General features: G+C 41.3%; 1 protein-coding gene across 7 annotated transcripts in view; it reads right to left on the bottom strand.

The window, feature by feature from the left end:
* CWH43 (cell wall biogenesis 43 C-terminal homolog) overlaps window positions 1-26,004 on the bottom strand; it is a 55,591-nt gene that overhangs the window by 7,293 nt on the left and 22,294 nt on the right. For 4 of the 7 annotated variants that reach the window (XM_014862329.3, XM_070505914.1, XM_070505917.1 and 1 more), the window contains 8 exons: window positions 25,817-25,942; window positions 22,949-23,028; window positions 19,631-19,736; window positions 18,446-18,581; window positions 16,642-16,791; window positions 11,494-11,638; window positions 7,200-7,261; window positions 1,942-2,097 (listed from right to left, as the gene is read on the bottom strand). In XM_014862329.3, coding sequence (XP_014717815.2) covers window positions 1,942-2,097; window positions 7,200-7,261; window positions 11,494-11,638; window positions 16,642-16,791; window positions 18,446-18,581; window positions 19,631-19,736; window positions 22,949-23,028; window positions 25,817-25,942 — 961 coding nt within the window. The remainder of the gene's footprint in view (window positions 1-1,941; window positions 2,098-7,199; window positions 7,262-11,493; window positions 11,639-16,641; window positions 16,792-18,445; window positions 18,582-19,630; window positions 19,737-22,948; window positions 23,029-25,816; window positions 25,943-26,004) is intronic. The other 3 variants (XM_070505915.1, XM_070505913.1, XR_011502238.1) reach the window with 2 other exon arrangements.

A 26,004-nucleotide genomic window follows, 5' to 3' on the forward strand; every position in this document is an offset into this window, starting at 1 on the left:
AAATAAGTCAGAGGGAGAAAGTCAAATACCATATTATCTCACTCATAAGTAGAAGATAAAAACAACAAGAAACAAACACATAGCACTGGAGATTGGATTGGTGGTTACCACAGGGGAAGGGGGAAGGGGGGAGGGCAAAAGGGGTGATTAGGCTCACATGTGAGGGTATGAACTATAATTAGTTTTCAGGTGGTGAACATGATGTAATCTACACAGAATTTGAAATATATTATGATGTACAGCGGAAAATAAATAAATAAATTAAAAATAATAAATAAATAAAATGTAAAAAAAAGTTACCTCAATCAACATAAAGAAGGAAACTTTTTTTTTTTTTGAGGAAGATTAGCCCTGAGCTAACATCTGCTGCCAATCCTCCTCTTTTTGCTGAGGAAGACTGGCCCTGAGCTAACATCCGTGCCCATCTTCCTCTACTTTCTATGTGGGGCACCTGCCACAGCATGGCGTGCCAAGTGGTGCCATGTCCGCACCCGGGATCTGAACCAGCAAACCCTAGGCCACCAAAGCGGAACATGCAAACTTAACCGTTGCGCCACCAGGCTGGCCCCAAAAAGGAAACGTTTTATTTTACTTCTACTGTTACTGCTACAAATACTTTGCTGCTATTGCAGCTGCTGGCTACTGAGCATTCACCACACACTATTCTAAGAACTTTATGTGTCACTCAAACCTCAACTAACCTTAAGAGTTAGCCACTACTATTTTTCCCCTTTGGTAGATGAGAGATTTGAGGCTTGGAGAGGTTAAACAAGTTGCCCACAGTGACACAGCTGTTCACTGGCAAGAGTGAGGATTTGAACGGGGCAGCCTGACCCCAGAGCCCATGCACTTCACAACTCCATTGCACTCGCTACACAGGGCAAGATCAAATACAGGAACGGAAGCAAATCAAGGCTGGGTTACAGCTCTCCTTACATTCACTGCCCACACTTTGGTACAGTTTTTTCTTGTTGTAAAGAGAGACAAGGAAGAAAAAGAGAATGGATAAATGTCAATTTTCCCCCAAACAAAATGATGTCTGAGAAGTCTCTAGAGCCATTAGCTCGTAAGAGTAGTAGAAATGTCAAATAATAGTAATGGATAGGACACGTTCTGGGTTTGGTTTTGTGCAAACGTTTCCACTCATTATCCAGTCATGGGAGGAGAAAAGCGCACGTACTCCAAATCACATGTTTTACTGCAAATGGACTTCTCAGATAATCTCTATTTAAAACTAAACAAAACCCAACATATTTCACATGGTAGACTATCTGCAATGGAAACGAATTATCCGCTCACCACAGTCTCAACACTAACTGCCCATTAGAATAACCTGGAAAGATTTTTCAAGCCCCAAAGCCCAGACAACAAAGAGATGCTGATGAATTGGTCTAGGGTGGGGCCCAGGAAGTGGTAGTTTCTAAAAGCTCTCCAAGTGAGTCTAATGTGCAGCCAGCGCTGAGAGTCACAGCAAGCCAGCGATGCTAAGAGGCTTTCTTCCCACGTGGCTCTGTCCGGCACTGGCCATGTAACCCTAGGGAAGTTATTTCACGTTCCTCAGCCTGAGCTTTTTTACCTATAAAATGGGGATAACAAGAGTACCAACCCAATGAGGATTAATCGAGATAAGACACAGAGCACTGAACAGGGTCTGGGACACAGAACACTCAAATATGGTGTTAAGGACTGTGATGGTGAGGATGATGCTGATGTGATCTTTTGGCCTGAGCTTGGTCCTGTAACACAGTTCTCTGCCCCAGAAAGCAGAGACCATCACTTCAACCCAAGCAGGCTTTGATCATCTTTACCATGAGCTCGCTTACCTGAATGAACCTCCAGAACCAAATATAACTTGTAGCTCATGGTGGGATAATATTTAGGTCCCTAGAGAGGATGTGTTGCCTCGTAACTGTAGTCTACAACATAAAGGAACTCACTCACCTGGGATTGAAGTGAATTTTCTCAGGAACTTCCCTGGGGTCTGTGACCACTTTCTGGTTGTCTCTATAATCAACGGGGTCATCAGGGATGCTAAATTTAGCCATCTGAATTTCAGAGTCACTCAGTCCAGCATGGGAGATTCTTGCATAACCCAATCTGTGGCAGAAATAGAAATGTTTTGTAAAGGTTTTATCATCATACAGAAATCTGATGAGATACCCTCATTATTAGCCAATTTCCCATTTCTAACTCTACCTTGTACATCAGTAGAATTAACTTGATTTAATACTCTAAATATTTATCAAAATATTGCTTTTATGATATAAATGAATAAGGAGCATGCATACAGATTTAATTAACTAAACATAGTTGACAACTTTACTCTACTTTTTTACACCAATGAATATTCTGCCTACACAAATTGCCTCTTACACAATTATGTTTTGAGTCAATAACAAGAATTCTTCAGAATGATAGGAGCATATGCCTAAATCATTTCTTACCTTTAAAAATCCAAATACCACATGCAAATTTCCATCCATGCTAACAAGTCTAAAATAAAAGATTTTACATATCTGAAAAAATGGCACATCCTGGTTTTGCTTAGAGCTTTCAGTTCTCCAGGAAATCAAAGCACTTTATGGATGTTATCCAAATAATTATGGAGAAGCTCAGGTGGAAAAATGAGAGAATTGTGAGCAGCCAAGAATTCCTTTCCTTTTCTTTGTTTTTGTTTTTGTTTTGGTGAGGAAGATTGGCCCTGAGCTAGCATCTGTTGCCAATCTTCCTCTTTTTTTTTCCTCCCCTCACCCCTGGTACATAGTTGTATATCCTAGTTGTATGTCCTTCTAGTTCTTCTCCATGGGATGCCACCACTGCATGGCTTGACAAGCAGTGTGTAGGTCTGCACCCAGGATCCAAACCGGCGAAACCCAGACCACTGAAGCGGAGCAAGGGAAGTTAACCACTACACTACCTGGACGGCCCCAAGAATTCATTTTATTTTATTTATATTTTGCCTCTTCAAAAGAAATAATTTGGGACTGGCCAGGTGGCGCAGCGGTTAAGTTCTCATGTTCCGCTTCTCGGTGGCCCGGGGTTCGCCGATTCAGATCCTGGGTGAGAACATGGCACTGCTTGGCAAAAAGCCATGCTGTTGTAGGCGTCCCACATATAAAATAGAGGAAGATGGGCATGGATGTCAGGGCCAGTCTTCCTCAGAAAAAAGAGGAGGACTGGCAGTAGTTAGCTCAGGGCTAATCTTCCTCAAAAAAAAAAAAAAAAAAGAGAGAAAGAAAGAATTGTTAGGGGCTGGACCGGTGGTGTAGTGGTTAAGTTTGTGCAATCTGCTTTGGTGGCCTGGGGATTACAGATTCAGATCCCAGGTGCACACCTATGTATCACTCATTAGGCCATGCTGTGGTGGCATTCCACATACAAAATAGAGGAAGATTGGCACAGATGTCAGCTCACAGATAATGTTCCTCAAGCAAAAAGGGGAAGATTGGCAACAGACGTTAGCTCAGGGCCAATCTTCCTCATGAAAAAAAGAAAGAAAGAAAGAATTGTCAGCTTCAGTCATTCATTATTCAGTGAACAAGTATATATGAAGTCCCTACTACATGTAGGCATTGTTCTAGGTATGGGGGATAAACTGAACAAATCAAAGCCCTTGCCCTCATAGAGCTTTCATTCTAGTTGGGGAGGACAAATTAAATATGCATGTACGTGTGTATAAAGTCTATCAGGTGGTGATAAGAGCCTGAGCACTAAGGGGGCATAAACAGAGGAAAGAGGGTGGGGAATGCTAGGTGGCAGAGGTTGCTATTTTATGGTGGATGGTCAGAGCATCCCTCTCCGACAAAGTGACATTTGAGCAAAGAACTGAATGAAGTGAGGGAGCAGACATACAGATATCAGAGGAAAGGAGTTCTAGGGAAAGGGGACAGCAAATGCAAAGGTTCGGAGGTAGAATGTGCTCCGCTTTTTTGAGGACCAGCTCTGCAACGACTGGAGTGGAGTGCAGAAGGGGGAACCTGAGTTTGCATGGGGAGTGGGGGTGGCAGATGATGCAAACCCTTGCAGGTTGCTACAAGGACTTCAGATAAGTTCTGAGAGTGTGATGGGAATGCAGAGGCTTTTGTGCAGAGATACGATGGCTACCGTGTGGAGAACAGACTCCAGGCAAAGGGTGGTAGCCAGGAGACCAGTTAGGAGGCCCCTGCAATAATTTAGGTGAAAGACGCTAGGGGCTTGGGCCAGGGTGGCAGGAGGAGGAACTTAAAACAAAGCCTGCAATGACTTGAAAAATAGTGACAGAAACTCAGAGCCAGGCAAGCGGAGGCAGCAAGTCTGCCCGCTGTGAAGGGTAAGAGAAGAGCAGTGATGGCAACAGAATGGGGTCCAAGCTGTCCGACAGGTTGGTGTACTTGTCTAAGCTCAGGGCCCAAATCCATGCAGGTCCCTGTCCCTAGTAAATCTAAGTTATTTATTTCCCAAATCTCTACGATCAAATTCTAATCTGTTTCATAGATACTGCCTTCAAAGGAGCTTCCCAAAGTCCTTGAAAATAAGGAAACTGAAAATCCAATCTTCTACTAAAACAGGGGATCTCTCCCTGTGGTCCAGTAAGTATATATTAAGTGCCTACTAAGTGCAGGACACTGAATTAGATGACTGAGATAAAGCCTACAGAATTGGTTTGTGGACAGAAACTGAAAAACAGTTGTCCCTAACTTCATTAATTTGGGTATTTTCAAAATTACCTTCCCAGCTGCTGTAGACTGAATGCTTGTGTCCCCCCAAATTCATATGTTGCAGCCCTAACCCCCTGTGTGGCCATACTGGGAGATGGGGCCTCTAAGGAAGCAAATGAGTTAAATAAAGTCACAAGGGGGGGACCCTGATCCAACAGGATTAGTGTCCTTATAAGAGGAGATGCAACAGAGCATGTGTGCTCACGTGTGCTCTTTCTCTCTGTCTCCAGCACTGTGAGAAAATAAATTTCTGTGGTTTAAGCCAGCCAGTCTATGGTATTTTGTTCTGGCAGCCGGAGCTGATGAATATACCATCTTTGACAGTCACATTTAGTGTATACACACACACACACACACACATATAATCTGCCATCCCACTCTCCTAGGGAGAGGCAATAAAGGTCTCGGGCCACCAATCTACAAAGAGAGCCCAGGGATTAGCAATTAGGGGCACTGGTGCTATAAAGACCACTGTTCCTCGGCAACTAACACTTTTGACAACTTGAACTTAGACCTATCTCACTCTATATCATAAACTGATTTCTGGAAATTCTAATATCCCTATTAAAACAATCACTTTAATTTCAATTTAAACAGAAACAGTTTTTCAATCTGAGGTATCGAATACTTCACAAAACTAACACTTCGGCACACTCCCTCCCAGCTTAGCCCTTTGGGGACACCAAGATAATAGTCAAGCCATCTCTCCTGCAGCCACGTGGGCATGTGCTGAGTTTCTTTTTAGAGTTTCTGAATTATTAATATAACCGGAAGGATCTTAGCATCTTGAGGGCCTCCTTGGCTCACCTCAGTAAGCATATGAACTGATGGAGTCATCCAGGAACCAAAAAAGGCCACCATTTTACTAGGTAACATCCAAAGTCCTTAGTAAGAGTCCACAGGACCTTACGTGCTCCCCTCCCTCCCTGCCTGTACACTCCCCCTCACCTCCTCTACCACCATCCCACCTGCACACACTCCAGCCCCACTAGCCTCATTTTTCTTCAAACACATCAGCACTCCAGCATTTGGGCTTTTGCACTAGCTGGTCCTTATACCTGGAAGGGTCTTCTCCCAGGTAGCAAGATGGCCCACTCCTTCAAATCTCAGCTCCAATGTCATCTCAGTAAGACCTACCAATCCTCCTATTTACAATCGCAACCCCACCTCCATATTCCAGATGCTCCTTACCCTGCTCAACTTCTTCCCACCACACTCATCACCTCCTAAAATATGCTATCATGGCATTACTGATTCCATCATGCCAATCATTGTCTATCTTCCCTCTGCCAGGGTAAGGATCCTTCTCCGCTTTGTTTACTGCTATACCCCCAGTGCCTGACATGCACTGTGCTCCATCTATACTAGTTGAATGACAAATGGAGTAAAGAACAGGAGAACCTAACAGTTTGCTTTCACTGGGCTATAACTCAGAACTGAACAAGCCATATCTCCAATAGGAGAGAAGTCGACCCTGCAATTCTATTTTATTCCTAGAAGGCAACCATTTTCCTTCATAAATGTAGACCACAGATCTCAGAATATAAGGTTACTTAAGGAGTGATCAGGTCAACATCAGCCCGTCTTCAGGTAGGCAATGCCAAGACTCCTCTGGGTGATGAACTGCTCTGTACGGAGAGGGGACTAAGGCCCAGAGAGGTCCATCTTAGAAGCCCACAGTAGAGGTCCCAGCACCGTCCCAAGGAGGGTAGTCAGAGGCCTCAAGTCAAACATCTCCAAACAGATTCTGTACTAATAGGAGGAGCCTGGTGAGTTTCGGGGATGGCCTCCAGCACGTTCCCTCCACTGAGGAACCCTGAAAGTGGAGGGACCTGTGAATCAAATCACTGTCTAGATGATCTGCCCCCCTTGCCTCTCTCATGTCACCTCCCATCTCACTCTACTCCAGGCACGCAGGCCTCCTTGCTATTATAAAAACACCAAGCCAGCTCCACTCAAATTCTGTACCTGCTATTCCCTCTGTCTCGAGAGCTCTTCCAGGATATAGGCAGTTGGAATCCCTCATTCCAGTCGGGCTGCCGCCTGGACATCACTCCATCAGAGACGCTACTCTGTCCATTCTATGTAACACACCACAGCCACCCCCGGCACCCTCATCCTTCTTACCTGGTTTCATTTTTCTTTTTCAACACATTTATCACCACCTCTCCTATTCTATTTCTTATGTGCTTATTTTCTGTCTTTTTCCACTGGAATGGAGGCTATATGAACAAGGATTTTGTTTTGTTCCTCTTATATCCCCACTGCCTAGAAGAACACCTGGCACATAATAGGTATATAATAAATACTTGTTGAATAAATGAATGAATGAAAGAATGAATGGTCAGTCCCTTTTTTTGGTATTAAACTTTTCTTCACTTTATTTAAAGAAAAAGTTAAAAAAGGAACTAATTGCTTCCATAAAGTTTTTCCTTTCAAGATAGACCCCAAAGATCCCAGTCAACAGATTAAAAAAAAAAACTAACAAACACCTATGCTCACCTGATCAGCCCTCGATACATAATGTATTCACACCATCTGTCTTGATCTGTGCTGTCAATATCCTAATAAAGAACAGAAAAGAGAATGTTTAAAGCATAAAAAATAGTGCTCTATTCTGAACTGCCAAGAAAACGTGTAAGCTACAGTAATAAATACGGCTTTGTGCATGCTATTTTCTCGGTCTGGCTCCTACTGATCGGATAAGGTCCAAATTGTTTATTCATTCTACAGATATTTCTGGAGCACCTACTATGTGTCCATCCAGCCCCTGTACTAGAAGCTGGGAATACAAGGAGGAAAGTGGTCTAGATCCGGAGCGAGGGAGGTAAATCAGCGGTTACAATACAGTCGCTGGCTCCCTACAGCTTTCCAGGTCCCTCATCCCAAGCAGAATTTACGGCATCCTCCTCGGTCATCCTATGCAGTACTTTCTGCACACCAGCTACACCATTCTGTACAGTTATTTGTTTATATGTCTCCACCCTCCCCTCCTGAGCAGAGGGATTCTTAATCACTTTGGCTCCCTGGTACTTAGCATGAAGCCTGGCATTCGGCAGGCACTCAATCTGTGTTTGTTAAATTGAATCACTGGAAATAAACACATTTGGGAAGTAATCATGAGTCTTTTTGATGTTGAAAGCTTGAGACCAGGGTTATTTTTCATCAGAGAACCAGAACATAAACATGTTCTTTTTCTATAACGTGTTGGGAAAACTCTCAATATGGAGCTTTTATACTGAAGAAATTTCCATTTTCTACTTTTAAAACATCTCATAAATAAAAAATACATCTGACTTTTTCCCATTTCTCAATTTTACTATTAAAATTTAATTTAAAACGTATTTTAAATACATAATTTAAAAAAATGTCCTGCCTGGTGGTGCAGCAGTTAAGTTTACCCGTTCTACTTTGGCAGCCTGGGGTTCGCTGGTTCGAATCCCAGGCGTGGACCTACACACCACTTATCAAGCCATGCTGTGGCAGACATCCCACATATAAAGTAGAGGAAGATGGGCATGGATGTTAGCTCAGGGCCAGTCTTCCTCAGCAAAATAAGGAGGATTGGCGGCAGACACTAGCTTAGCACTGATCTTCCTCAAAATAAAAAACCATATTTTTAAATCACTAAAAGAATACACCACAATTTATTATCTATTTCTCAATTTTTTTCATAAGCTTAGTGGTGGACACCTGGATGCTTGTTAATTAATCTTTTTGATTACTCTTATGTCACACACATACATAGGCCTTTTGTATACATGAAAAAATTATAATAAATGTTAAACATTAAATTAAAAAAATTTAATGATGAAAAAGCAAATAAATTGAAAGTACTGTTCTGATTTGCCTTGGGAAGAAATAAAAATTTAGTCATTCTGCTGTATATATTGGGAATAATAAATTATGAATATGTTTAACTATCATTTTATTTTACTAGGTTTTTAGAAGATGCTGTCAAATTTTAAGACGGCAGAATTTAAATACTCATTTCTTAAAGAGAAAAATCTGTTCATCCAAGCATTTATGATTAAAATTGCTCTCTGCATTAATAAACTTCCCAATAGAAAAAAGCCATATAAGAATCCACTGCCAATCTTGACACAGCTTCTGACCGTGACAGTGGAAACCAACAGAAGATTAAATAAAAATCAAATAAAATTCCTCTTTCCTAACACCATGCATATCCCTTACACACACACGCACACACACACACAATGTAAGAATCCTTCCCTTATTATGATGTGATTTTTCCTTAGACTTGCCAAATATCATCTTGTCTAATATTCTTTTGTACTTTGTAGACCGTGTATTTGGACATTTATCTTATTTGATTTTATACATACAGCCAGACGCACATAATATGTACATATAGCTACCACTCATCGAGTGCCTCCTACATACAAGGCTGAGGACTTTGCAGGCATTATCTTATAGTCCATCCTCATAACAACCCTATGATACAGTAGATATTACCATCACCACTCTACACATGTGGACGTTGAGGTCCACAGACCTCAGTCCCCAGAAAGGTGAAATAATTTGCTCCAAGTTCACACAGCTGAGAAATACAGCACCAGCTACGCTAGTGAACGATGAGAGACCATACAGAGAGGGAGCCCCAGCCAAGAACCAGCACCAAAGCCACAGACATGTGAGTGGGGCCATCTTGGACCCCCCCAGCCACAAGCGAGCCACCAGCTGACTGCACGAGTGAATCCAGGCAAGAACAGAAAACCACCCAGTCGACCCACAGAAGCAGGAGACTATTAAACCACTGCTGCTTAAGTCACTAAGGTTTCAGGTGGTTTGTTACACAGTGATAAATAACTAACACAACCTCTGTGATTCCACACTCTCCAGATTTTCCCTTTACTCTTCTGACCTTTCCTTAATTGCTGTCCTGAGATAATCTCCCTTCTCTTCCCTCACCCATCACCCCCATGATAGCCACATTAAATGTGGCTTTATCAGGGGTTTTCTTTCGTCTTATTTTTGCAATTCTCTAACCTCATGAGCAATGTTATCTGTTTCCATGGTTTCAACAGTCAGCTAGATGATGTCACCTCCTTAATCTGTATCTCTAGTCCTAGTTGCCCTTCTCAATTCCAGATCCACATATCCAGCTGCCTGATGGCAATTTCCATTAATATCCCACAGATACCTCAACTCAACCTAAAGCTGAACTCATCATCTTCTTTGCAAAATTCTTCTTACTTATGAATTTCCTATAATAACAAATGTCACCATCATAAGCTCTCTGACTAAAGCCAAAATCCGGAGTCTGTACTGGCCACACTTTCTGCCTTATCCTCTAGGGCAGAGATGAACTCATCTCCCCAGTATCTGCCTGGCCCTTCTTCCAAAGGTGTAGTATTTTTAACTAGGTATCGAGGTTAAATATTGCAACTCCCAACTTCCTGTATGGTAGGGTGTGGCCATATGACTAAATTCCAGTCAATAAAATATAAGTACAAGTGCTGGAGGTCAGTTTCCTGGAATTTTCCTTTAGAGATTTCTTGCATATGCTCTTGGCCCCTTCTTTATCCTTTCCTCTGTCTTGCTAACTAGAACACGGATGTTGCCACCTTGGACTGGGAGGGAAACTTGGGAATGGAGGCCTCATAAAGTGGAGCCCCAAGACGGAAGGAGCACACTCCGGATACCACAGGATGCCACACCAGTGCTGACTCACCTGCCCAGACTTCTACATAAATATACTTCTCTTAGTTAAACCACTGCCATTTTGTGTTTTCTGTCTCATGGAGAAAACCCTCATCACACCATGCTCTCTCTCACCTGTCTTTCAAAGCACTTGATAAGATGGATAAGCTTTTTTGTCTGCAGATATTATCTCAAGACAATGAAGTCAAAAATAAAATGTAAAGGACCAAGAAATCTACTTAGGGCTTAACTAAATATAACAATTATATTTCTCATTATAAATTAAGGCATTTAACACTCCAGTTGTACAGCATATACCATATATCAGTCTCCAAGATTTGATTTGTGTGTCAGTTCCCCAGAGCATGACTGTATCTGGGTGCAGTGACAAACTCGACTGTTTTGGATCTGAACAGGTAAGTTCTAATTCAGTGTCATTTAGTGAGGCCCTGTCTGGCTGGTCAGCCAGCCTGTCTGTGTGCCATTTCATTTCATCTTTTACTCTCAGCATCATAATTAACTTGCATAACGTGGCAGATTGTATTTTCTAAACATGGCTAGAGTAACTGACTTTCCATATGGTGTTCTTATAAAGTGACTTAGATACTCGTTGATGGAATTTATGTTTCTCTCACTTGAACGTGAGCAAGCTGTGACAATGGCAGAAGTCACACTACATGACTTACAAGGCTAGGTCATACAAGGCAATACAGCTTCTTCCTGGTTCTCTTGGGACACTCACTCTTGGAAGCCAGCCATCATGCAAGGAGGAAGTCCAAGTAGCTCATGGATGCCACCCAGGACCCCAAGCCCAAAGCCCCAGGGGATCTTGTATTCAACAGCCAGCAACTTGCCACTTCTGAGTCATCTGCAAAATGGCTCCTGCAGGCCCCAGTGGAGCCATCTAGCGGCACGGAGCAGAAATGAGCTGTCCCCACTGAGCCCTGTCCAAATGGCAGATTCATGAGCAAATAGATGACTACTGTTATTTAAAACCAGTATGTTTTTCAGTGGTTTTCTATGCACCAGTAGGTAATCAGAATACATATTAAATAGTTGGAGTGGGATTTTTTTTTAAACATGGAGAAACATTTTACTTAATAAATCAGAAATCGTATTAAGATTGTGTTACCTTCACATTACCGTGTTCAACAAGCTGCAGATAATCCCTGGAACCAGGTGCTGAAGTGACATATCCCAGAAATATCACTCGATTAGAGCTACTTTTCAGTAGTTTTGAAACAGCAATAGCCTGAAGTTTCCTGTCGAGGTCATCTCTAAAAAAATGCAAAAATGTACCTCTTTATCGTATTTGCAAAAACAATTTTTAAAAAGTCTTAGGTTCCTAAGTTCCCAAAGAATATCTTCAAGCAGTGCACAAACCCAGAGTCACTCCTGCTTCGGCAAATGTCTTAATGTACAAACGAACAAGGCAGAGACACTGTTTCCACAGAGTAAGCCAACAAATTCTGACTAAGAACAACATGATCTTTCCCCACAAATCATTTGGAATCGAGTTGATTTAAATATCAACTCTAAAAATAGCATTTGTTTGATTTTTCATCAGACCTGGTCATCAGTATGACATCTAAAGACTAGTAGTCAAAAAAGAAAAAAAAAGATCCTAAAGTACTTGTAGAGGGAGAATCCTAACCTTCACAGAACATACCAGGCTTATATAACCTACTCAGCTCCTTCAGCTGAACACCTTCTAAAAGCCTCGCTGGCTCTGCTGGTCAAATACTGGCTACACATGATGTTTTTATTATGCTAAGCACTGCAGATGTATAACTGAGATAATTAGGCAGGTACATCAAACTGTTGGGTGGTTTATGGTCAGTCTGTTTGGGAAAAAATAGGCAGATCATATCTGACATGATGCAGCCAGGAAAACTGAAACCACTCTAGGTGTTTCAAACCAAGTGAATTTAACACTGGGAAATGATTAGCGAGGCGACGGGAAGTCAAACAGGAGTCAGTGAGGCAACCAGAGTTTAGCAACAATGAGAAACCAGTACCACTTCCAGGGCTAGAGGAACAGGGGGAGATGATATTCCCAGAGTCCAGAAGCCAGCCCTGACTGGAGATGGCACTACGGAGAACGCTGCCCAGAAGGAGCTGGGGTCACAGAAGAGATTCAGCTGCTGCGTCACAATAGACAAAGAAAAGAAAGAGAGAAGGAGAACTACCCTGCCTTCGTCCCGCCTCCTGCCCTCCACCTTGCACTAGTGCCTCCCATTAGTGAAACCCACCCAGGAGGCAGAAGGCAACAGACTCTGGGAAGTGTGGCTCCCTGCAGGGTGCAGCCGAGAGGGAGATGAGCCAGGAATGGATCGAGGAGCTAACAGGCAGTAGATCAACACAGGCGTTTACAGAGAAAGACAGCTAATAAATGATCGTTAAGAAAAAAAACAATGAAAAAGGAAGACAGAGGGAGATCACCAAGGACTGAGAAGACCAGAGAAACCTCCCTGAGCTAAGACCCGAAGACAGAACTAAGCTTAGTAAGAATGTGTAGACAGCTGAGTACTATTAAAAGATGCCTCGAGAAACAGAAGAGTGAAAAGAATGACCATTTGTTAAACATCCTTGATACGGAATGCTCATAATAACTGAGAGGCAGGCATTAGCTCTATTTTTAAACGAGATTAAGAAACATACCTAAGGTGAGTTTCCATCTCCCCTGCCTACATCCATTCTTGGCCTACTCCATGCCCTGGGAGGCTGACCCCTGCGAACTTCATCTCCTGGGCTCCTTTGTCTGCTGATTTCCAGTTAGGTTTGGCCACTGGCGACACCAGGAGATGAAAAGGTGGGAGGAGAGAGAAGTCGGGGTATTTCTTCCCCAGTAGCTGCATTCCTCATGCCTCGTGGCCCTTCTTCCTGGCTCCAGATCTCATGGGGCCCTGGGAACACTACTCCCTCTGCCTGTCCCTTCAGCCCTCCGGATGGTAATGACTCCCCACTACTAGTTACTAGTAGTGTACACTAGTTACTAGTGTCTGAGTCACTCAACATTTCTCATCTGTTCCTCTGACCCTTCCAACATCTTGGTAAGTAGTCCCTTCATTAGGTCTGTTCCTTCCGATACATACAACCAACATTCAAATCTGGTCTAGAGCATTCCAAAGTCACTGCACCACAGATAGGGCTTTCATTCAAATATATTTTAGCAATATATAATTGGAAAATAATCTATGAATTTGGTCTTAAATTTTCTCAGGAGATAAATTTTATCCAGTAATAATAATAAGAATAAAAAGTATACGTATGGGTATAAAGAAATGGGGGGGAGGGAGGGAAAGAGGGAAGGCGAGGGAGGGAGGGTGAGAGAGGAAGGAAGAGAGAGAGAGAAAATACATTTTGTGTTTCCTTATCTGTTAATATTTGATCAGCCCAATAACCTTATTTGTGGGCTAAAAAAATAATTTTATCTGATTTTCAGAGACAAGAGAAACGAACTCTTGCAGATTATCTTACAACAGAACCCAAACTAACTACAGACTACAAGTTCTGTGCTCTTTCTTCTCTGTACATTTATGCAGAGAAATACATGAAAAAAAAAAAGAATGATGATTCTGGTGGCTCAGTTAATTACCTAAAATTATCTCAGTTATGGTGTGTACCTAACTGACTTCTAAGGAATGTCGCTATTTCCTACTTATTGGTTGTACAGAGATATTTGTGTAGTCAGTAATTTAGAAAATCTTGTTGAATCAGCCAGCAACACGCATAAGCATTCTGTAATTCATTCCTAATATGATTTCATGTTTGTACGCCATAATCACCAGAAAATGAAATCTCTAAATATTTAGTCACAGGAAGAACTTTTTATCTAGTCTTGTAGAAAACAAAGGCAAGCAAAAATATGTAATGATGGCTTCACGAACTGTTCGAAGATGAACTTTCTCATGTTGCTGGTTGGCAGGCCACAGTGCGCATGGACAGGGCTTCTAAGGAATGACATCAGAGCTGTGGCTCTAAGGGAAAAGACTATACCTCCTACTGTGCTTGGGAACAGCAGGTGTTTGATTTATGTTTGATGAATGAATTCTGTTTTGAGCTGCCCAATATACCTGACATTTAGAACTGGCTGATAAGCTTCAACAATGACAAGCGTTAATTGAGCACTTAGTGTATTCATGTACTTTGTATGAGGTAATATATCTCATTTAATTCTCCCAAGGACCCTATGATTTGGTAGGATTATTGTTCCTGACTTACAGATGAGGAAACCAAGGCTCAATGTAGATCAATAACTTGGTGAGAGGATATATCTTGAATTAGGATCAAAACCACCTTGGTCTGGCCCCAGGTTCTGGAACTCCATGCTTCTAACCATTAAACTATGTTGCTCCTTGCCCTCGAGTTACATCTCCTCTGTAAGTGTTAGCTATTATTCTTACTGCTGTTGTTGTCATTATTATTAAATCAAGTGAGTAAGACAGCAACTAAAGGATACGGTGTTAACCAGAGAGTTTTAAATATGTGGTTCACACAAAGTTAGCAAAGGTAATCCTTCTCTCGTCTTTTCCAAATCATCACATTCTGAGGGCTAACTTTTACTCTTCTCTTCCCTTTCGAGTGGAGGAGGCTGGAGGGAGTTGCAGTGAAAAAAGCAAAGGAACAATGGGAAGGAGTGGACTCAACTGTTTCTTAGGTTGAGATTCTGCAATCTTGAAATACAAAAGTGCCTATTTTTTACAAGATAAACCTAATTCAAGTGCAACTTAAGGTCAGTGGAATGATTTTTGAATGCCTAGACTTGCTACGTGAAAATTACCAGGACAAACAGAGGCATTTCCTCAAACAGCTTATGAATAGGATATGAACCATCTATATCATCCATCCCCAAACACCCTTCTTATTTCTAAGGAGACAAGCAAGGGTCCAACGAGCAAAGGGCTCACATTAATGACATTTGGAGTTTGTTTATATTAATTATGCTCTAACTAATTTCAGAAAATATTCAAGTATGCTTTCACAGATCCATATAACACTGTGAGAAAAAGTGAGGTGACAGGAAAATAAGGGTAGCAGGCACATTAGTTTTGTTCAGGTGAAACTGACAGGACAACAACGTGGTTTTCTTAACGTTCTGTCTGTCACTTTAAAGTTCTGTGGCCTCTTGTGTCATTAACATGGACAGGATCTGTGTGTCATATTTTACAGCACTAAGCACTTACATTAGTGTTTTCAATTATTGTTACAGAACGTTTAGTATGGTAGAGCATAAATTATATACTTTTATCTTTGCTTTAACAATATACTGTTGGCATTATTCATGACTTTTTTTTTAGGGCTAAGCCACTGGTTGTGAATGTTATTCTTTGGGGATAAACTCATTCCGCCTTCCTCGTGCCTCCTTGTAGAGCAACTTTCTTAGGAAACTATCTCTGGCCTCGCTTTCACTCTTTACTTTTTGGGAAGACTTTTCTAATTAATTAAGTTTGGAAGAATTAACCAGGCATGCTTGTCTCAAATCCTTCCTCTCTCTTCTCCTTGGAACCTCCCAGTTTGCAGACTGGGTGTCTTCTGGCACATTCTCTCCAGCAAGGGGAGAGTTGGGCAGGGCAGACTCTGCCGCTCCTCTGTGGGTCTGCTGCTCTGGCAGAGCCGGTTTCGTGTACGTAACGGGATAGATTAGCAGGTCCATGTGGACACACTTAACCCATGTTGTCTACATAGGTTTATCAGAATTAAAAGAGATATTCGGCCTCCCTGCCAGATTCCTCTGCCTACCTATCAGCTGATTGTGACAGCACGAGGAGAAAAGGAATGTCATTTAGTACCCTCAAATCCCAACAGTACTCCCATTGTAGTGACCCTGTAGAAGGGAATTTCATTTTTCTGCAGTCTGGTTTGCCGTGCCATTCCAAGCACTTGCAGGCTCTGAGTTGGGTCTACCTAACTCCTAGCTGTGTGACCCTGGTTGGCCAAGTCATCTAACCTCCAGTTTGGTTTCTTTATTTGTAAAATGGGGCTACGATAGTACTAACTTTATACAGAGTGAAGATTAAATAAAAGAATGCACTTAGCACAGCACCTGCTCAGCAATTGCTGGCTAACACAGTCATCACTGCTGCCCTCTACCATCATTAACGACTGCCTGCATCTCAAATGTTTTCATGCCTGATTTTTAAAACCAGCAAAACAGAAAAAAAGATACTTTCGGAGAAAAAAAAGAAGAAAGAAATAAGTCCATGAATGGAAATCAAAGTAATGTGTTAACAGTGTTTCTTGGCCTTTGCGTACTATTAGAAAGACCAAAGAAACCCACTCGTGATTCCCAAAGTGTGTCACAACAAAATCCACCAGTCTGTCTGAGATGTTAACAGTCAGCGTTATGGCTGGTGCGATCTCGCCCTCTGGTGACGGAAGAAGGTGATGCTCTGATTTCATAATTGGGTATCTTGACAAAGCCATAATCCTGTATTGGAATGAAAAGAAACATGTGTGTCACCGTTGGTCCCACCATATCACGCAGACAGAACTACGCAAATGCATTAAAAAGGGATGTGTCACACTTCAAGCATCTCACTGAGGGCCATTCAGAGCAATACTGTGGCGGAGATGTGTGTGGTAGTCTGACAGCTCACGGCATCTCTGCTATTCAGCACATCTCTGTGTCACTAACACAATGCTATCAACTGTGTTTTAATAAGCGCTATGGAGACACGAAAAGAGCAGAATTAGTAATACACAAAATCCATTTTACTTGCATTGTTACTCTGGCAACATGTGCATAAACAATTCTAATATTAACACATTTGGGAATGTACACTCTTGCTAGCAAGGATAGAGAGTAACAATTTACAAACTTAGAAATGACAAACTGTCCAATAAAGACATGAAAACATGTTTCACCTCACGCTAAGTCAAAGAACTACATAAGAAAAAGACAAGCAGAGCTCAGACCTCGGCCGGCTTCTCTTCCCTGGTGGCGTGCACTACCGCTCTGGTGCCCTCGCGGAGTCCCTCCGACAGGGCCATCTCGACAGGGATAATACCAGAATTTACATGTCCAGGTTGTCCTGTCTCATTGGACCTCCAGGCTGCACAAAACTGCTTACTGTATGTCACTTGACTGTCTGAGGGCATCTCAAACTTAGCACAATCCTGCTGCTCACCTGGTCATTCCCATCTCATGAAACGGCCTCATCTCCTATCAGGTATTCTGGTAAAAAACCTAGATGTTGCCCTTGTCACTTCCCGGCCCCTGACCAGGAACCATCAGTAAGTCACATCAGCTCTGTTCCAAAATAGCTCCTGAATTTGTCTCCTTCTCCCCATCTCCCCAGCTCCCACTGTCATCTCTCACCTGTGCTGGCACATCTACTTCATCACCTGTCTCCCTGCTCCCGCTCTTGCCCCCAACAATCTGTTCTTCTGGGAACATCCAGAATGATCTTTTAAAAAAGTAAATCAGGTCTGATCTCTCCCATGGGTTATAATCCCCCAGTGGTTTCCCATGAAAACGGAATTAAATCAGCCTAAGCATGGACCATGGGGCCCTCTAAGATCAGGTGCCCACGCCTGACCTCATCTTTTTACCAGTTCCCCCTCAATCCCCACATTCAGGCACGCCAAGCTTGATCCTGCCTCAAGTCTACACTGGCGGTTCCCTCAGCTCTTCCCATGGGTCCCGGGTCCTTTTCATCATGAGGTCTTCAGAGAGACCCTCCTGACCACCCTACTTACAGCTGCACCCCCCATCGCCCCTGCCCACCCACTCACTTTCCTTTTCTACGTAGCACTTACTACTGTCTCAAATTATCTTATTTATTTCTGCGCACACATTTGTTTTCTGTCTCTTCACACCACAATGTAAGCTCCATGAGGACAGCATCCAAGCCAGACATGCTTGGTGCTGTAACCTCAGCTCCTACACTGAATGGTCTATAACGGTGAGTAATTGAAAATATCCAGCAACAGGGAAACCAGTAAGGCAATTACTGGAATTTGCACATCCTCAGCACCTCCTCATCCCCCAGGAAGCAGCCCTGGGGCAACTTGCTACTCCAGGCCTATGCTGCCTAGTCTTTCAGAGCTATGTTCAGCATTAATTCGCCAGGTACACTCACCCCCAAGTGTGATCCCTTGTGCTTGGACCAAAGTCGGTATAGAAACCCAACTTCTCCCCTAACCACATGGTTAAGTCATTGTTCCCAATAAAGGGCTTAGAAGCATCGCTCTCCAAAACTGTTATGAAATCTGCACCTGTTCAAAAAAAAATGCACATAGTGATTAAGTATAGAAATGCAAAAAGAGTTAGTAAAATTTAATTCTGTAACCCTTTGCCTTTACTCAGAAATCAAAAAAAAAAATCCTAATGAGTCACTAAAGTTGCTCAAATCTGAGCTACAAGGGAATTTTCCCATTTTTAGAATGTAATGAAAACATGGGACACCTTGAGGAAATGCAGGAAAGGATAAAAGTGTAACTTTTCTAAATTTTCAAATATTCTTAACATCTTTCCCTAAATTTCAAATAAGCTTAATGCCTCTCTCAAATACCCAATTTATGCTCAGAAACCATAGAGTGGTGCACAATAGTGTTTTATTCCTGGGCAAACACTTCTGTGATGTTGGCATGGAAGTAAGCTTATTGGTTTTTTCAGACTCTGGCCAGATGTGCTTTAGAGGCCTATAATAAGGACTAAAGGACTAAGAGCCAAGGACATTTTTTAGCAGCATTAGAATCATACAGACCCTCAGCAGTTTCTCAGGAGACATGCTTATCAGCAGGCATAACCAGAACAGTTCAGCCCTTTACATATCTTGCTCCACGTTCCACACAGTTGATCTAAGAACCCAACGCCCACATATTTTAAAGGATGCTTCATACAGAGATGAATGCACCCCAGGGCACGGAAACTTACAAATTGGCCCGTATGTTCTTGAAAGCAACTTGCTTGCAAACGAGCATCACCCTGACCCATTCTGCCTTTCAATCTGACAGTTTTCTGGTCCCCAACAGTGGGCCTCCAATTGACAGAAGCCACCAGCAAGGGCATCTCTAAGAGCAAATGCATGACAAGAATCCCCTGCAGATACCCAGTATGAGGCTCTGTTCAGAATCAACTGAATTAATTGCTCTCAAACAGACAGATGTGGCTACAGAAGCTTAATCCTCATGTAGATGCCCACCAAAGTAAAGCCTTTTTAAAAGATTAGTTTATGACCCAGCAAACCCTCCTCCTATTACTTATGATCTTGCTCAAAATAAAAGTAACAACAGTACCTGGAACTAAATCCAATAAGACTTACCTGTTTGACTGAGCAGTTGGGCTGATCTTTCTAGGCTAGACCATCCTTCATTGTCGTAGCCAAACCTGAAAGCCCAGATGGCGGCAGAGATCTCTGTGGCTGGTGCCTGAGGAATAGTTAATGGTAATTTAGGATAACTGAACAATGGCAGTTTCAGTGACCCAGTTATCTCCACCTCTCTCTTCCAAGATTCATATTTCAGAAACGAAATTTCCTTAGACATTTGCCCACGTTTAATTCATAAAAATAAGGAAATATTTGCTAGATGGTATTCTCATAATAAATCTTCTGTGAACTTCTAGCTTAAGCTTGGAAGGTAGGAGGACTGTTTGGAAAGTGAGCATTTATAATAAGTATTGTTTATAATAGCAAAAAATTCTAAACAATCTGGCTGTTGTTTCAACAGGAAAATGAATAAATAAATGGTTTCACAAACATATAACAGAATACTACACAGCCCTAATAAATGAGTTAGGACTACATATTTCCATATGGATGAATCTCACAAAGGTGATTTTAAGTAAAAATGTTGCAAAATATATACGTCAGATGTCATTTAGATAAAGTTAAAAACATGAAAGGAGCCAGCCCCATGGCTGAGTGGTTAAGTTCGCACGCTCTGCCTCGGCGGCCCAGGGTTTCACCGGTTCAGATCCTGGGTACGGACGTGGCACCACTCATCAAGCCATGCTGAGGTGACATCCCACACAGCACAACCAGAAGGACCTACAACTAGAATACACACCTATGTACTGGGGGGCTTTGGGGAGAAGAAGAAGGGAGAGAAAAAAAGAAGATTGGCAACAGATGTTAGCTCAGGGGCGAATCTTTAAAAAAAAAAAAAGGAAAAAACAGTATTGTCTAGGGATATATGGTATGTACTAACAACATAAAGAGATGCATGAAAATGACAAACAGCAGATTCAGGATAGAGGTTACCTTTGCACTGGAGAAGACTAAGATCACAGAGGGGGATACATAGAGGCTTATAATATATTTGTACAGTGGTCTGCCAATATAACTGAGTTATAAATGGTGTCACTCCCCTACTGTACTGGCAAGGCCAAGGGACAGGAGCCCACCCCTTTGAGAGTTCCTCTTTTGGGTTCCTGGGCTCAGCCAGAGAATGCATTGCCCAACCCTAATCATCCACCTCAAACTAATACCTACTGGTCTACAACAGGGATCCTGCGAAAGAGTATGGCTGGATTAGCCAAACCCAACACCACAGTGAAAAAACAACTCAAAGTGGACCACACAAGTTCAGGTTGGGAGAAGGATAAGTAGCAACCGCTTTGCATAGGAGGGCTGCTACTTAACATAAACAGTTCAACATGCTACCGACAAGGAGCTGGGCATTTCATCTTTATACAAGAACATTATTCAATTTAGTGAATGTCATGTAAAGAGAATGGAAACATCAACAGAGATTTCAGGAGGCACGATTATACTCATCAAGCTATCCCTTTTCACGTAACTATATGTCTATAATTAACTCCGGATTTCATTACTCCAAAACCTGTTATTCCCTCATTCTTCCCATGTCAGTAAATGTCACCACCCTCCATCCAGTTGCTTAAGCCAAAAACATAGAAGTCATCCTTGATTCCTTCCTTCTCCTCATCCAGCAACATCTAACCCATCAGCTATACTTTAAAGTATGAGCTATACTTTCAAAATATATTCTCAGCCTATCTGCTTCTCTTCAACCCCACTGCCACTGGCCCATCCAAACTTCCACTGGGCGACTAAAAAAATCTCATAATTTATCTCCCTGCTTCCACTCTACACTCCATTCTTCAAAGAGCAGCCACATTGTTATATACCGTGTTTCTTCATGCTCCTGCTTGAAACACTCTGGTGGCTTCCACTGCAAGTAAAATCAAATCAGAACTGCTTCCTGTGCTCTGTATGAGCTTCATCAGCCTCTCCATCCTCATCTTCTACCACTCTTCGCTTGCTCACCAAACTTCAGCCCCACTGCCCGCTGATGCTCCTCAAACACACCAAGCCTGTGTCTCCTCAGGCGTTACACATGTTCTCTCTGCCTGAATCCTTTACCCCTAGCTCTCTGAACTGGCTTTTTCTCAACTTTCAAGTCTCAACTTAAATGTCATGTCCTCAGAGCAGCCTTCTCTAACCACCCGGACCCAGTTACTCTCTACTCCATAATCTTATTTGCTTCAGAGCAGCCTGATCTAAAGTGATAGCCTTTATCTATTCAATTTTTGTTCCTCTGAATACTATATTTCTCCCCTACCAGAATGTAAACTCCATGAAGGCAGGGATCTTGTCCAACTTGGTTATCTCTGTATCCATGGCACCAGACACACAAGAGACATTCAAGAAGCGTATAAAATGGATGAATGAATGAACAAATAAAGAAAAGAACAGGTATTAAATCCAACTGCAATGACTCCTTTTGAAAAGAACCCCTGGCTGACATTAGGTATCCTCTTCTGACTGATGTTATATTGCAATAATAACAACTAACAATTAAGGGGCAAAAGAAAGAGACCATGCAATGAATTATTACTTATTCAGAAATAGTTACTGAGTTCTGAATATGAGCCAGGCACTCTGTGAGGTACTGGGAATACAAAGGTAAATAAGAGAAGCGTGGTCTCCACCCTCAGTATAGCTTTTTATTTAATATGAAAAACTTGCCTGGTAATACAGATTGCTAAAATTCAAAGTTTTAGCCTCAAATTCTGTTTTAGCCAGAACTGTAACTCTAACTGCATTATGAAGCACATCCAACTTTTTATCAGAGCAGACAGAAAACACAACATTGCAAACACTTACTCTTGCTTCTGCCCTACCTGTCTAGAAGAGAAAGGGACAATAAAACATTCAAGCAAGAGAAAAAAGGAAGAGACAAGAAAACTTCCACGACCCATCCATACACAAACTATCCATAATCTACAAAATCAAAAATTACCTGTAGGATTTTTCTTAAATCAAAGAATCTCATATTGTTGCCTTCAGCAATATCTACCAAACAGGAGAAAGAAGCCCCTTACAAAATAGTTATTTCATAGTTTAGATACGTTAAATCATAGACAAAATGACTGCATACAACAAAATCATGAGCAGTGTGCCCCTAATATACGGGCCCATCCTGTCCCAAGAACTCAGCTTCATAAAATAACTCCACTATGTTACCAGCCTGGGACCTGAGAATTAAAGAGGGGAGATCCTGCGCCCTGAAGTCATCAGACCCAGGGCTAGAGTTCAATCGTAATGGTGACGTATACAAAGGTATGGATACACATATATAGCATATAAAGTTCTAAATCAAAATTGTTCATTACTTACCCCTTTGCCCAGTTTCCTCCCATAGGTTTTATGCCGTACTCCTAATCCCAGCAACCCCACACCAACAAGCAGCCACAAAACTAAACAGAGAGAAGAAATCGTGTTAAAGAAACCAAGTTTGTTTTTTAAAAAAATAATGTTTATGAAATTATTGAATCTATTAGGATTCAATGCAAAGGGAAAAATGCCTAATTCCTGGGTAAACTTTCCTGGGTGACATGCATACATAACCCATACTTTAAACTTAGGCTTCAAAGAATCTTCCCCTAAAAACGTTCCAAGGATGATGAGCTTAAAGTAAAAATAAATCATAAATATATACAAGAAAACAAGTCTCCACAAGCAGGAACCAGCAGGAAAAACACCCTGCAGGATCAAGCCCACAAATACTTTAGATATTGGAACTTTTAGCATCAGAATATAAAATAAGCATACTTAACATGTTTAGAAAAATCAAAGAGGGTATTCAATATGATGACTAAGGAATATGAAATTAAATTAACAATCAGAAAAATGTGTAAAGAAATCAAATAGACTTCTAGAAATAAAATCATATAATAATCATTGAAATTAGAAACTCAAGAGACAAGATAAACAGCAGGTTATACAAAGCTGAACAGAGAATTAGTGCAAGAGGCAGCTCAAAAACAGAGGTAGAGAATATGAAAGAGAAGAGTGTAAGAAGATCCAACACATATCCAATTGGAGTCAAAAAAGAGAGAAGAGAAAGAATGGGAAAGAGGCAATATTTGCAGAAATAATCCAGAGAATTTTCCAGAATTGACAAAAGACATGACTCTTCAGATTCAGAAAGCCCAAACACAAACAAGCAAGATGGGAGGTGGGGGCGCTCCACATCCAGATACATCACAGTGAAATTTCAGACCACCAAAACAAAGGGAAATCTTAAGAGCTGCCAGAAGGAAAAGACAGATTATCTTCAAAGGAGCAAAGATTACAATGACAGCTGACTTTGCAACAGCAAAAACGGAAGCCAGGTGACAGGGAAACAAAATCTTTAATGTGCTGAGAAAAAAATAACCAACTACTAAAAGAAGAAAAACAGAAGGTGTAATTTCCAAACTAGAAAGAGGAGTGGGGAGGAAGGGGATAAGAAAAAAAGGAAACTCAATCAATGCAAAAGCAAGCAAGAAGAAAAAGAGGGAAAAATATACCTAGAGAAAGTAGAAAAAGCGAAAGCAAAGTAAAACAATAGAAATAAATCATAACATGTGAGCAATCACAACAAATATAGATTATGTTTTCAAGTTAAAAGACAAAGATTAACATTCTAGAAAAGGCAAAACAATGGAGACTAAAAAGATGAGTCGCTGGAGCACAGGTGATGTTTAGGGTAGCAAAACTATCCTGTATGATACTGTAATGGTGGATAAATGTGAGCACAGAGCATTTTTAAGGCAGTGAAACTGCTCTGCATGATACTATAATAGTGGATACATGTCATTATAAATTTGTCAAAATCCACAGATGTATAACACCAAAAGTGAGCCCTAAAGGAGACAGTGGACTTCGGGTGACAGCGACGTGTCAGTGTAGGTTCATCAATTGCAATAAATGGACCGCTCTCGTGGGGGACGTTGACAGTGGGGGAGGCTGTGTGGTCAGAGAGTACACGGGAAATCTCTCTGCATTCTGCTCAGTTTTGCTGTGAATGTAAAATGGTTCTAAAAAATAAAGTCTATTAAAAAAAAAAATCACACAGGGCCAGCCCAGTGGCATAGTGATTAAGTTTGTGTGCTCTGCTTTGGTGGCCCAGGGTTCGCCAGTTTGGACCCTGGGCATGGACCTACACGCTGCTCATCAAGCCATGCTGTGACAGCATGCCGCATACAAAAATAGAATAAGATTGGTACAGATGTCAGCTCAGTGACAATCTTCCTCACACACACAAAACAAGAGTCACACAAAACTGTCCAAACAACTTTGTAAATAAATTGTTCCAAATGCCTCAATTTGATGAATGAGTTAAAGAATTATGGTTCTTAGTAAAAATAAAGACAAAGATTGTCAGGATTAAATAGAAACAAACAAAAACTGCCAGATCCTGGTTTCAAGGGACATACCTAAAACATAAGAACACACACACAAAACTCTAAATTAAAAAAATTTCCCCTAAACTTTAATACAATTTTTTCAAATTATGATAGAACATACATGTAGGTGTTTATATAACGGTCTTACTGCTTTGTGATATTTCTTTTAGAAATATATTGAAATTTTACTTAGCTTCTTAATTGTTTCCTATCTCTTTACACTATAACTTTGTCTTCTTTAGTAAAGTATCAGGTCATTGAGGGTGGGGACCAGTTTTTACATGTCCACATCCTACATAACACCATGTAGTCACGTAGTGTACTGAATTCTAATACACTATCTGCAAATGTTATACATTCAATGAACATTTTTACTTAATCCAGTCCACTTGAAATAAGACAGATTGAACAGTAAACTAATTTCACGTTTGAGTTGCTAATTCATCAACATTCCAAATGCTAACATATTTAATCTCCCAAAAAAGGAGAACAAGAAACGAAATAGTGTCAACGATTAGAACAAAGTGTTTTGGAAATTCTACCTGTTAAATCACCATATCCACATTAGAACTGAAGCAAAACTAATACACAGCATCTATGGTTGAAATGACACGTTATCCGAGATTTGCTTTAAAGTATTTCGCCAAAAACAAGTAACGAAGATAGCTGTTAACAACATGGGCAAAATGTTAACAATTGTTGGAACTGGGTGAAGGATACATGAGGGTTCATTATACTCTTTAATTCCATACATGTTTGAAAATTTATATTTATAATAAAATGCTTTTAAAAAAGACAGCAAAACCATACTTACAAAGTTTCATGCATTTTTCACTCTTTCTGAAAAGCGCTTTAGGACTGTTTTTTGCTTGAAGAAGAAAGTCAAGGCTTTTCTTAGGACCAAATAGCATATTCAGCCCAATGATTAGCATCACCGTCCCTGTTAAAAGAGAAAGAATATACCATATTTTAATCTAAAAATCTTTCCAATAGTAAATTCTA

This window comes from Equus asinus, chromosome 3 (assembly GCF_041296235.1).
Source record: "Equus asinus isolate D_3611 breed Donkey chromosome 3, EquAss-T2T_v2, whole genome shotgun sequence".
Taxonomy (NCBI): Eukaryota; Metazoa; Chordata; class Mammalia; order Perissodactyla; family Equidae; genus Equus; species Equus asinus.